Raw genomic sequence first — 13,364 nt, 5'->3', positions numbered from 1 at the left:
GTTGGACTCTGATGGTGCTGTCGATAGGATCAGTGAGAGGAACAAGGAGGTCGCATTCGATGCTCCCTTCTACCTCGGTATTCACCTCTCCAACCTCTGTCGAGATGGGCTGCTGGTCTCTGTATACCGCAAGCGTGAGGCTGAGGGGGCTGCTGCTGCTGAGGGGGCTACCGATGAGCTGCTGGGGGAGGTTGGGGGAGGGGAGGAGGAGGAGGAGGAGGAGGAGGAGGAGGAGGAGGAGGAGGAGGAGCAGGCAGAGGCGGAGGAGATGGGTACTCCTGTTCACAAGGAGCGAAACCGGAAGGAGAGTTTCTACTATGCCTTGGATGGTGCGTTCGATCGCGTCCCAGTGGAGAACGTCTGGCCACAGGTGTTCCTTGGAATGTTTCGAATCTGACTTTAGTTGACTTTCTTTTCTCTTCGTCTTCCTTTCTCCTGCTCCTGCTCCTGCTCCTGCTCCTGCTCCTGCTCCTGCTCCTGCTCCTTTCTTGCTTCCCATCCTCTCAGTCAAAGAGGAAGGAATCTGCTGTCGCGAATGCTCAACGGGCCAACCAGGCAAGATGCCGCTATACAGTCTCTTCCGGTTGTCTCAATTGTTCGTTCACCCCAACACAGATTGCGACTCTCCATCGTTTCTCCAAGATTTCTCAGGGAAAACGAGCTCAGTTCGTCATCGATCGTTGGGACCATTTCTCTCCTTTTCTTGCTCCGCATGACAGGTCCGTCCTGCATCACAGCCCAAGTTCCTGCTCCTTCTCTCTGCTCCCTCACCTTCACCGTCTACTCCTTCTCTCCTGCTCTCTTCTTCTCTGCTTGCCCTTAACCCCAGCTCAAGTCCTCCTCGTCTCGGGCTTGCAGTCCTCCTCCCCCTTCCTTCCTCTGGCATCTCACTTGCAACGGCAGAGAGATCGACGGGGCGACGGGCGCGAAGCTGCTGCGCATGACGGAGCTGCTGGCTGGAGTGCGGGAGCAGGAGGACTCGCTGCTCTTCCGAGCGATTGAGGAGATCAAGAAGCACAAACTACCGGTCAAGGGGCAGCCGAGGCAAGTGGTGGGAGGGGAGATGCGCGGGTATCAGGTTGAGGGGCTCCGGTGGATGGCCGAACAGCACGACGAGGGCGCAGGGATTATTCTAGGGGACGAGATGGTGGGCTGATTGTCCTTTTGATCCCTGCCTGCCTGCCTGCCTGCCTGCCTGCCTGCCTGCTTTCTCCGCCCTTCACCTTGGTCCTACTTCCTCCTACCTCCTCCACTTCGCTTCCCTTCCCTGTCTCTGTCTCTCACCCTGCCCCTCTAATCGGCTTGTTCCTCTATTCATTCTCCTCTCTCCTCCACATATTTCTTGTCAGCTCACTCCACTCCTCCTGCCTCTCCTTGACCCATCCTCCTCCCCCTTGACCCATCCTCCCCCCCGTCCCCCCTCCCTCATGCTCCAGCCACTGACGCGCCTGCTCAGGGGTTGGGAAAGACCCTCCAGGTGCTCTCTTTCCTAGTCTTCCTCAAGGCTGTAAGGCAGGAGCCCGGCCCACACCTCGTCGTGGCCCCGCTCTCAGTCATGAACAGCTGGGTTTGCGAAGCCCAGAAGTGGTGCCCTAGTCTCAAGGTCGTCACGTTCCATGGGTCCTCAGCTGGTGAGGAGGAGGAGAGTGGAGACTGTGGGGAGCAGGGAAGGTGGGAGCGAGGAGCGAGGTGATGAGGAGAGGAGAAGAGGAAGTCGTGGCAGAGCATGAGAAGGAGGAGGGAGGTCATGAATAGAGGAGGCGAGGAGGGAGGAGGGAGGGAGAGAAGAAAGAGGAGGAAGGAGAAGGGAATTTTCGTTGCAGTCATATAGGAGCACAAAAGTTCAGAGAGGATGTGAAGCAAGGGTGCAGAACGAGGTAGGAGGACAGTCTCAGCGCGATGGGGGAGGAGGAGATGGGGAAAGGTATCAGCAGAGCAAGAGCAGGGCTGCAGCAGATCAGGGTCAGGTCGTGCTGCAAAGATGGGAGGGCGATGATTCCTGTCCTTGGCAGAGAGAGAGCGGCTGCGGCACGAGGTCCTGAACAAGGGCATGTTCGACATTTGCATCACCACCTACGAGATGCTCGTGGCGGACCAGCACGCGTTTGTTGCGAGGTCAGTGTGGAACTATGTGGTGCTGGACGAAGCGCATCGTATGAAGAACGAGAACACCGTCCTTGGTCAAGTAGTCCGCAAGCTCCACTGCTGCAACCGTCTCCTCATCACCGGGACTCCCCTGCAGAACAACCTCCATGAGCTGTGGAGCCTCCTCAATATCCTCTTCCCCGACGTCCTCCATTCCTCTGAGATGTTCGGTTAGCTCTCCCTCCTTTCTCCTCCCTCCAAACCTTCCTCCTCCATTCTTCCCTCCTCTTTCCACCTTGTCCTGCTCCTCTCCCTCCCCCTCCCTCTTCCCGCATCACGATTCTTCTCTCCCCCATGTTCGTCATGGTCGTTGACTGCCTCCTCAGACGCCGGGTTCCGCATCAACCAGCTCTACCACAACAGCAGCAGCCAGGGAGTAGTCGACGCTGCTCTGATAGAATGTGCCCATTCCCTCCTCGAGTCCCTGATGCTCAGGAGGCTGAAACGAGATGTGCTCAGCCAGGAGCTGCCCCCCAAGATCGAGAAGAAGATAGTCGTTCCACTGTCAGAGATGCAGAGGTTTGTATACGCTGGGATCCTCAAACAGGACATCGACAAGATCCTTCAGCTGTCCAAGGGCAGCACAGACCCTGCATCCCCCAAGAAGCTCGGCATGCACTACAGCTCGCTCAACTCGATGCTGATGCAGCTGAGGAAAGTTTGCAACCATCCCTTCCTCCTGCCTGAGCTCGACCCGATGGTCACCGACCAGCGGATCGTTGAGACGTCGAGCAAGCTGCAGGTCCTGGACAAGATCCTGACGAAGCTGCAGCAGGAGGGTAGGAAGGCGCTCATCTACTCTCAGTTCACCTCGATGCTCGACCTCATCGGCGACTACATGCGCTTCCGCAACTACAAGTTCCTCCGGCTCGACGGCTCGACGCCAGCGGCGAGGAGGAGGTACGAGATCGCGTGCTTCGAGAACCCCCGGAGCCGCTTCTTCGTCTACCTCATCTCGACCCGCGCCGGAGGCCTCGGCATCACTCTCATCGCAGCAGACACCGTCATCATCTTCGACAGCGACTGGAACCCCAGCGCTGACCTCCAGGCCATGGACCGCGTGCACAGGATAGGACAGAAGAAGACCGTTCACTGCTATAGGTATCTCCACCTCTACCTCTGCTCCCCCCCTCCCTCCCTCCCTCTGCACCCTCCCCCCGCTTTGCTTCCTCCTGCCATCTGTTGGAGTTCGCACTCGTCTTGCCCATGCTTCTTTGCTCCCTCCCCTCTTGTTGCTCCTCCTCTCACTCCCTGCGGCAGGTTGGTCACACAGGGCACGGTGGAGGAGAGGATCGTACTGGCGGCAGAGCAGAAGGCGTTGATGAATGCGCTCGTCATGCGCGAAGGCGTAAATGCGCTTCTCCCCAACCGCTCGCCCGAGCTCGAGCCCAAGGCCTCGCTCTCTGACATCGTCCTCACCCTCCGCCATGGCCTCCACTGCATCGGGCAGGCGACGCCTGCGGCGAACCTGTCAGAGGCGAACATCGAGGAGCTGCTGGAGCATTCGGAGACCAAGGTCTACAACGGGAGCGACGACGAGCTTGCTGGAGTGCAGCTGGCGGAGGTGGCGACGAGGAGGGCGGAGCAAGAGAACGCGAGCATAGTAAACGCGACGGCTCTGGAGGAGATGTTCCAGACACTGCCTGCTGTGCGGCAGTTCGAGGGGAAGCACTACTCCAAGAGGAAGAGCTCCGACGACATGGCGAGCGAGTGGGCGACGACGCTGGACGGAAAGAGACGGTCCGGCAAGGCGGGGGCGACGCAGGTGGTGGGGATGAAGACGAAGACTGAGGGGACGAAGAAGAAAGGGTTCCTCCACAGGAGGACGTGCCAGCGTTGCAAGCGAGCCAGCGGGATCATGCTGTTCTGCTTGCGATGCCCGACGGTGATGCACAAGTTCTGCATCAAGGCGGAGGGATGGGGAGGGTTGGAGGATGAGGAGGAGGAGGACGAGGAAGAAGAGGAGGACGAGGAGGAAGGGGGGGGGGGGCAGCCTGCCCTTGGGCTGGATGCCTACAACGTGTCGGATCGTGGCAGCCATGCCTGGCAGGATGCGCACATGGGGAAGCACGGGGAAGAGGGAGAGCACGTGGGTCATAACAGCAGCACCGACCAGCATGGCCCCACCAGGGCCACCAGGATGCCGACGAACGAGTGGATGCTGTGCAACAAGGTGATGAACACAGTGCTGATGAAGAGAGAGGGAAGGCTCCTCCAGCGCGCCAACGCCTGCGGCAACATCAGCAACATCAGCAGCGGTAGCTCCCACCCGCCCTTCGAGGGGAGGAAGTTCGAGCTCGGGCACATTCACCGCAGCCTGCAGAAGGGCACGTACGACAGTTTCAGCCACTTCGTGACTGCCCTGAAGAGCATGCTGTCAGCGATCATGGGAGGGGCCGCAGCAGATCACCCAGTGTACAAGGCTGCTCGAGCGCTTCGCCGGTTCCTGTCGGACGTGTACTCGGAGCTCGGGTTCACTGAGGAGGACAAGTCGACGGTAGGCGAGTGGCCTCACGACTATCGAAACCTTGTGATGCGCATCTCGAAGAGCAAGGACGCGGGCCCCTACCTCGGCTCCTCCTCCGTCGGTGGGGAAGGGGGCGAGGAGGAGGGGGCCAGGTTCAGGGGCAGCCTCGGCCTTATGGACGTGCTGAGCAAGGTGAAGAACGGGAGCTACCACGGGCCGGAGGACCTGGCTGCTGACGTCAGGCTGGCGTTCAACAGCACCCTGAGCAAGATGCGGGAAAAAACTCCCTCCTTCATCAACGGTAGACGCCTCCTCCGCACCTTCAACGACAACTATAGGAAGCTGCAGCTTCCCTCCACCAACGTCACGCGGCAGGCGAGGGAGCGCGTCATCCTCCGCAGCCACGAGCGATGGATATGCCCCCACCACAGGTGCTGCTGCTCCAAGAGGAGGGCGTCGGACTGCGGGGGTATGCTCTTCCGCTGCATCGACTGCCCTGCTGCATTCAGCGATGACTTCCTTGACAATCACTTCGAGCCCGTCGAGGTCCACCAGCTCTTCTCTCGCATTCGATACGAGGTGACGCAGCTCCTCCTCCTCCTCCTCCTCTCTCTCTCTCCTCCTCCTCTTCCTCCTCCTCCTCCTCCTCCTCCTCCTCCTCCTCCTCCTCGCCCTCAACATTCATGCTCCTCCTCTAGTCCCTGCACTGCATCTCCCCCTGCCCCCCCCCTCTCCCTCTTGAGGCTACTCCACATATCAACTTTCCTTCCCTGACTTTCCCTCCCTCCATGCCCCACCTTGCTCCTCTCCCACCCCTTCCTCTCCTTCTCTCCCTCCCATTCATCTTCTTCTCTTCCTCCCCTGACACGCCAGCAGCCTCCGGTCTCTGCCGAGTACATTCGCTGCTTCAAGTGCCTCTCGCACATGCCCAACGCTTCGCTGGTTCCCGACTCTGAGTCAGCGGCGGAGGAAGCGAGCGGGGCCTCTGCGGAGGACGGGGAAGGTGATGTTGACGACGACAATGATAGTCCTGGAGGAACTGCGTACGATGAGGAGGAGAAGGGGAGACAATCGATGGAAAGAAGCAGAAGGGGGGCGACAGGAGAAGGAAAGGGAGGAGGAGGAAAAGGAGGAGGAGGAGGAAAAGGAGGAGGAGGAGGAGGAGGAGCAAAGATGAATTCGATTGACTCCCCTCCTCGAGTAAGCCGCAGTACACGTCGTTCAGGTGAAACTTGTCCTGATCCGGCGTCTGTCTTACCTTCATCTGCAGGGGCAGCTGAAATGAAGGAGACGGTAGGGAAAGAGGAAAGTGGTAGGATGACGCGGTCGCGGGCAAAGCGGGAGCTTGAGAGGACGGAGGAGAAGAAAGCGAGGAGGAGGACATAACGGAAGTTGCCATGGAATGTTGACGATGATGAACAGATGAGAAATGAAATAAAAGTTTAACATGTCAGGTTGATCGTTTTCATTGAAGTTTGGAATGTTTTGGTGGTAAAAAAGGAGAGGGAGGGGGTGGATAAGCCTTGCTGGCATTGACAATGACGATGATGATGGACCATCATTTCAAGATGCTAGTCCACATCTGCTGACTGCAACAACAACACAAAAATGTCAAACACGCGATCGAAGCCATCCTGCTGCTGCTGCTGCTGCTGCTGCTGCTGCTGCTGCTGCTTCTGCTTCTGCTTCTGCTGCTGCTTCTGCTTCTGCTTCTGCTGCTGCTGCGGCGGCGGAGGCGCATGTCCTAATCTCTTTGCTTTCCTCTGCTACAGATCTCTTCCTCCCTCCCTGCCTCCCCTCCCCTCCTGCCCCTCCTCACCTCGCAAAGGCAGACAAAATTTTCTCGAGCACGAAAGCTGGAAAGGCGATGGGGAAGAAGATGGCAGGGACCTGCGGAGTCCGCGCGCTCTCAGTCATGAGGGAGAAGTTTGAAAGCAGGAAGAAGAGGGGGGAGAGGGGAAGAGAGGGGAAGAGAAGGAAGGGAGGGGAAGAGAGGGGAAGAGAAGGAAGGGAGGGGAAGAGAGGGGAAGAGAAGGAAGGGGGCAGAGCTGGAAAGAGGAGAGTGAGTGAGAGTGAGATGGAAGGGGGGAGAAGAGGAGGAGACAGAGAGATGGACGGGAACAAAGGAGGATGGAGAAGGAGGAGGATGGAGAAGGAGGAGGATGGAGAAGGAGGAGGAGGTTGTGAGACCTGTCCGGCTCCTGGGGATCGATACTGCCATGCAAAGACGGCGACAGCAAGTGCCATCTTGCCCGTGTCTGAGTTGAAGTCAGAACCCGCCAGGTCCGCAACGGCCCTCACTTATCTGATGCTCCGACAGCTGCGACCCTCGTTCATCCGCCACCTTTCAAACATGATCGTTCACTCTCTTGCTCCTGCTCCTGCTCCTGCTCCTGCTCCTGCTCCTGCTCCTGCCCCTGCTCCTGCTCCTGCCCCTGCCCCTGTTGCTTCTCCTGCCCCTGCCCCTGCCCCTGCTGCTCTTGGCCAGTCATCTCACCTTTGCGAGCTCCTCCACGACGATGGATCCACCTATCAACGAGCTGGAGCAAAAGAGCAGTCAGTTGAGCACAGCAGCGAGCATAATCGACCCCTGGAACGCGTTCACAACCCTCTGCATGTAGAAGGCTGCCACCACTCCCAACCCCCTGCAGCAGGAGTCTAGCGAGAACTCTGCCCATCTGCTCCTCCGCTCTTCCTCCTCGCTCCTCGCTCCTCCTCCCCTCTGCGAGCTCTCTATCCTCCTTTGCGCTCGGGCAGCGAGCAGACTGCGGAGAAGGGCGGAGAGTCTCTCGCCGAGGCTAAGGCCGACGTTGAGGCTGCGAGCTGAGGGGGAAACGGCTGCCGCGATGCATCCGGAGATTCCAATCCACATGCCACCCAGGATGTGACAAACTTTGTATGGATCAATCGTGTGCAAGATAGCTTCTACTGTGCTGAGAGATGCCTGAAGCAAGTTTGAAGAGTCAACGGCATCAACGTCATGATGTCATGGTATCTCCTTTCTCCACAATCAGCACACTCTCCTTCACATCTACAAGCATCATCTCTCTTTCTTCTTCCTTTTGAGACCGCAGGATCCTCCACACATTACCTTTGCAAGTTTGTACTTGTGCTCAAGTCCGTCTATCTTCCCCTGGATGTCGTTCATGCGAGAAGAGTTGCCCGAGGTCCTGGCAGCCTCGTGCTCCATCAGAAGCCTCTGAATTTCTTGATGATACTCAGCAATCATGCTCAGGGCGTCTTTCTCCGTCGACACATTCCTCGAAACGTCCTCCCTCGCTTCCTTGTACCTGAGCTGTTATGTCACGGAGACGACGAGCACAACAATCAAGTATCCTCACTCCTCTATCAGTTTGGCAAACCCTTCTTTCATGACAGGAAGTCCGGTAGAGCCAAATGCCTTTGAGCTTGTTTACCAACTTCATATGTCGTTCTCTAAGATTTCACCTGACAGAACATGATGGTATAGGGAAAAGATCTCGAGTACATTAGCGCTCCAAAACCTTGAGCAACAATCAGAAATTTATATTTCAAGGTGGGAAACAGCAACAAAGGCAAAGGAAAGTCAAGGAAACAGAATTTGGTTTGCTGCATTCCTTGCCGTCGGTGCAAGATTTTCTGTAGTATTAAGAATGATGTGTACTAAGTGAAGACAAGGTGTTGTTAATGAAAGCTAGGTACTGTTGCAAGTCAGGAGATGACAAAGACGCGATGACGACGAAGTCGATAGTCGTGGTGGTGACGAGGAAGACGGTGATGGTATGCATAATTATGGTGATGTTTCAGGTGAGCATATTTCAGAATATACAGTGATATTGTAGGCAAGGACGACAACAACAACGACAATCTTGAAGGTGACTGTCATGATTAAGATTGTGATGGACATGAATGGGCAACATGATGGAGATGATTGCGATGACTACTGCAACATACTTCCTCGGAATGTATGATGATGATGAAATGACGAGGTGGAGGACGAGATGGAGATGAAGGTGTTGCCTGCGATGGATGCAACAATGTTCGACATGGTAGCTCATGGTGATCGCGCTAGCTCACCGATCAGAAGTCGCATTCTTCCTGCATGAAATGCCAGCACCTCCGCCCATCGCAGCGCCTCCATGCCGCAAACTTGCGATTCCGGGAGCCGTTTTGAAGTTATTTCAAAATCCATTTCAAATATTCATATTTACTATAGTATTTTCATTCAATATTTCATATTTTACCCTTGAAACCGAAGCTAATCCCAGCATGTCAAAGCTTGTCGCTTGATCGCCATGCTCGACTCGTCGACCTACAAGACCGCCCATCATCGCCATGCTCGAAACTCAAGGTCGTGCCTCCTCCACTCCCTCCCCACCACACGACATCAAGAGCAGCTGCTGCAGACGGCTGATAGTGAAACGCTTATACAGTTACTTGACGTGCTGCGTTGCCTAGAGGAAGAGAAGAATGATCCGTAAACAACAAGGCATTTCCCCGAGGGCTTCTACTTTATCTCAACCCGATTATTCTTGCCTGCAGGAAGCGTCTTTTGTTGGCTATCATGAATTTCTTGCTCTACGCGGTTGTTGCAATATCAAGTCCGAGGACTGTGATTGTGATGCGGCACCCGAGCGATGAAATATCAGGATTTACTGAAATCTAGGAACTCAATCGTGTTTCACTCCACGCTCAACCTCACCCTGTATCACTGAGGTTGCCTTGTACCGCATTTCAAGTGTCTCTCGTCTTGTGTGCCAATAACCTGCGGCTATTTGAATCTATCCCACTTGCACTGCTGCTCTGCAGCATGATAGCATAAGTTTCAAGATGCCTCCCTCAACATTCTCGATCTTGAAGTTGTTTTTCCATTCTAAAACCCCGGTCGCACGTTCTCGCAATCCACGTGCCCCGGTAGCCCCAACCCGTATTTTCGTCTACTGGCTCTCTTCATCGAGTCCACGTAGCCCTCTCTGATACGACCTTCTCTTCCTCTTGTCTGAATATTTTATTCTCGTCTTTGCTATCATCATATTTCATCTCTAATCGTTGTGTGAACTTCCATCAGTGACCAAAAGCAGGTACCGATGGGATCTGCCAGGCAACTTGCTCATCTGTTCCCCATACGTCTGTGTAGAGCAAAATCAGCTCCCCTCTCACCTGTTCTACCTTCGCAGCTTTTTGAACTCACTTCAATATGTGACTCGTTGCCATGCTTGGAGTGGCCATTTGTGTTGTGCTCACCTCGATCAATGCCTTCGCGCCATGTCACGGAGATCTCCCGTTTTGGGTGTTGGCAGCGAGATGATCGTTTCTTGTTCTCTTAACTTCTACACCTCAACGCGGCTCTTCTCTTGCTGTCCTTGTGCTTGCCTCGTACCGCATATCGCTCTCGCTCTTTCTCCATCCTCGTCGTGAGCTTCGCAAGCGCACCTGGTTGTTTAAAAAAAAAAGTGGAAAAAAAAGAACAATATCTCCCTGGGCTCTAAATCCGCTAAGCCCTGGTGTCCTAGTGTGATATACCCTTCGGTGATAGGAATACGTAGAGCCCCTCCCATCAGTAGCTTGAAAAAAGGTACTTTTAGGGTCTTGTCTTCGAATGGCAATTCACAGGACAATCTCAAGATCAAACTATATCCAAAGTCAGGTTTCCCAAATTTGAATATTCGATAAATATTTTTCGAAACGAATTCGAGTTTCCAATTTTGGTTTCGTGGTTACCTCGTGACCTGGCACGGAAGGGTTGGGTCTCAATCATACGCCTTCTCTGCAACCTTCGGATCTCACCCCCCTCCTCTGGTTTAAAAGGACCCCCTTTCGATCTCAGTCTGATGTGTCGCCTAGATTTGGCAAAAACTAATTTTTGCCTCTTCTGGACGGGCAAACACGTGAGGCTTCTGGAGTTCTCTACCCCTTTCACAGATACACCGCTTCACGATACGTTGTACATAGAAGGGACGATGACCCATGTGTAACTCAGTCCCTCGTGACACTAGGGTCGGACAACATGCAGGGACTCGTGCCAAGGTTGCTTTGTGAACACATCGATTCGCATTTTTGATGCGAAAAGATCTAGTTTCGCCGAGATCTCCGATATGACCTCTTTACAACACGGCCCCTTTGGGTTTACATGGGTCCTTGACCAACATTTTTATTGGAAATTGGAAATTTTGTTCTTGGATTTCAAAACTTTCTTGTCAGATTCGAAATCATTTTGTCGGTCGTTAGCACATCGTCGGAACAGCAAAGTTGGCGCAGGGTGGAGAAGCAAGTATCTTGTGGGGTGGGTGGTATGACGGGTGGTGTGCATTTTGTGTATGGCAAGGACAGGGGTGCAGGGGTGAGGCCTTGAAATCATGACCGGGGTAGGGAATTAGAGGTAAACAGGGGTGTAAACTATGAGGTCGGGGGTCATTTAGCCGATGACGGATATGCCCTTTGAATGGGGTAGGGTGGCAACAAGGGAACTGGTCTGAGTTGATCCTTGGAGGGGTAGGGTAGTCAAAACAAGGGGTGGGGAAGTGAAAACAGCCAGCATTTTCTATTATTACCTGATATGGGTAAAAACAAGCAGGGGTGGGGTTCTTGTTCAGTTGGATGTGAAGATAGGGGTACAACTATTGAGAGGGGTAATGCGTCGAGGGTGGGGTCGCCAGAGGGGTCGCCAAGCAGGGATGGAGACAGAGAGCGGAGAGCGGTGATAATCCTAGGAATGCTGGGACTGACTGTAGGGGTCGCGATTTGTGATGGTAGGGTACAAAGATGTTGGAATGGTCGATAGACGATGCTGATCTGTGTGTAGAGGACAAGTCTCAGCCGAGGACATCATCAGTGACTTGTAGTCTTACCAAGTTGAGCCAGAAGATTTGTTCTTGCACCTTACTCCACGATCTTCCAAATCCATTCCCCTCTTGTCTCTGTAACCACCTGTTTGTTTGAACAAGGTTGTCAATATCTGTTCATCCTTGTTTCTTCTCCTCTGTTCCAAGGATGTTCATGTTGAAGATCAGACAAGATCTCACAGTGTGCACTAGGTGAGGGACCTTGCCCCCAGTTCTGCCACATCATAGCAACAACGCAAAATTTCGACTTTAATCTGGAAGAGCAACATCGATTTGCTCGCCGATCACCTTGAAAGTCCGCGTTGCAAGATGTTAACTGCCAAGAAGACGATTCAGAAGGCAGCTCAGCGCGGGAGACGGCGGCTCCTCATAGACGCGCTGGACGCAAGAGTGCCTATCTCCTCCGGACTGAACCAGCTGAGATCGTCGCTCGCATCAGGGAGGACAGTCGAGCAACTGATGGGGGACCTGGTCAAGTACGTGCGATCGCTGAAGCAGGAGCCCTGCGATGCTCCGGAGCCAGGAAGTGCGGACACCCGGCGTATAGCGGACGAGCTAATACGGAGTGGGATGCTGTCCAGTCGGACGTTCCTCTTCTTGTCCGTGTCGCTCTCTGACTGGAGGGTGACCGCTGCGAGCGCGGGGTTGAAGGAGCTTCTGAGGGAGAACCCTTTCAAGCAGCTTGAGGGCAGGCGGTTCATAGACTTCGTGCACCCAAGGGACGCGCTGAAGCTACGGTGTCTGTCGTCGTTGCAGGGCGTAGAGGGGGCGTCTTCCCTGTTGAACACCTCCTACGAGGTGTACATCAGGACTTTCGACAGTGAAAGGTTTGACTGCAGACGTTGCACGCTTGTCCCCATGGCAGTCGACGATTCCGGTGTCGCCATTTTTCACATGTCGTTGGACGCCATGCCGTGCAGCAATCCCTCCCCTCTGAGTGCTGCGGCTCTGCAGGAGCTCAGTGGCATCTACGCCTTTGACGAGATCAGGTCGAGCACTCTGCCTTGGGACCTCGACGCCAAGATCGAGAGGCTGGATCAAGATCACTTTGGATTCATTCCAATGATTGGGGCCCTCCTCCACTGCCCGCAGACCCGCGCGACTGTGCAGGAGATGTCGTCCAAGTTCGGGATGCAACTCTCACGGCTGGCCCTGCGGATGTTTCAGCTGCACCTTTCCTTCATCGTGAACGACGAGGGGGTCCTAGTCATGTCGAAGCATGTCCGGTTGAAGCTGCCAAGTTACATGGGCAACTTCCAGAGCATGTGGCAGAAACACGAACAGAGCTCTGTGGATGGGAACAAGGACGATGTCTGGTTCAGGAAAGAGGCATGGAACAGACTCTACCAGCACAGGAACACGCAGAGCATGGAGATACATTTGAGCAAGTTCAGCCTGCGAAGGGATGGTGAGGGTGTTCGGTGCAGCAACTCTGAGAGCATTCTTGTGAATCAGGAAGGGATCACGATATGGAGTGAGTTTTGGGATGGGAGTCAACACAAGTTTGCCGATGTTGTGCAGTACTTCTCCAAAGTTTCTGGGATAGATGACATCTTGTACACCGCGGAATTGAGTTGCAACAGCGCTACACGCCGTTGAGCTCTCAGGTGTGGAAGTCTGCAAGCGGACTGTAAATATTTGCTTCTCCTCCTCCAGCATGTTGAATTTTCGTCTTTTTGCTTTGTAAATAGAATCACACGAAGAAATGGGTTTGGGAGTGTGTTTCATTCCTTCCTGAACGAAATTTCTGATTTTCAGAGCCGATCCTTGCACCTCTGTCGTACGTGAAACGATACCAGTCGTTTTGTGTCCGGACTGTATGTTCATATGGCACGAACGTGTCGAAATCTGGAAGGAAGAACTCAGGTACAAGGCCCTTGACATCATCGTGCAGACTCTTGAACGAGCGGCGACGGGGAGAGATTGCTGGA

General features: G+C 54.5%; 3 protein-coding genes across 3 annotated transcripts; 2 read left to right on the top strand and 1 right to left on the bottom strand.

The window, feature by feature from the left end:
* Positions 1-1,063: 1,063 nt before the first annotated feature.
* Positions 1,064-3,487, top strand: GUITHDRAFT_59278 (hypothetical protein; the record flags this gene model as incomplete). Its single annotated transcript, XM_005834926.1, has 5 exons — positions 1,064-1,147; positions 1,457-1,646; positions 2,013-2,315; positions 2,472-3,246; positions 3,406-3,487. Coding segments are annotated over 5 exons (1,434 nt in total), but the record flags the coding sequence as incomplete, so codon positions are not given.
* Positions 3,488-6,183: 2,696 nt separating this feature from the next.
* GUITHDRAFT_106087 (hypothetical protein) lies at positions 6,184-8,101 on the bottom strand (the record flags this gene model as incomplete). The annotated part of the gene is made up of 8 exons (XM_005834925.1): positions 6,184-6,333; positions 6,803-6,870; positions 6,914-6,956; positions 7,110-7,152; positions 7,201-7,556; positions 7,704-7,902; positions 7,954-8,012; positions 8,060-8,101. 8 exons carry the CDS (start codon positions 8,099-8,101, stop codon positions 6,184-6,186), a joined length of 960 nt encoding a protein of 319 aa, XP_005834982.1.
* A 3,641-nt stretch (positions 8,102-11,742) lies between these two features.
* Positions 11,743-13,032, top strand: GUITHDRAFT_106086 (hypothetical protein; the record flags this gene model as incomplete). The annotated part of the gene is made up of 1 exon (XM_005834924.1): positions 11,743-13,032. One exon carries the CDS (start codon positions 11,743-11,745, stop codon positions 13,030-13,032), a length of 1,290 nt encoding a protein of 429 aa, XP_005834981.1.
* Positions 13,033-13,364: the final 332 nt, after the last annotated feature.

This window comes from Guillardia theta (assembly GCF_000315625.1).
Source record: "Guillardia theta CCMP2712 unplaced genomic scaffold GUITHscaffold_23, whole genome shotgun sequence".
NCBI classification, from domain to species: domain Eukaryota; class Cryptophyceae; order Pyrenomonadales; family Geminigeraceae; genus Guillardia; species Guillardia theta.
The sequence above is the reverse complement of the archived record's forward strand: the minus strand, read 5'-3'. Positions and strand labels throughout refer to the sequence as shown.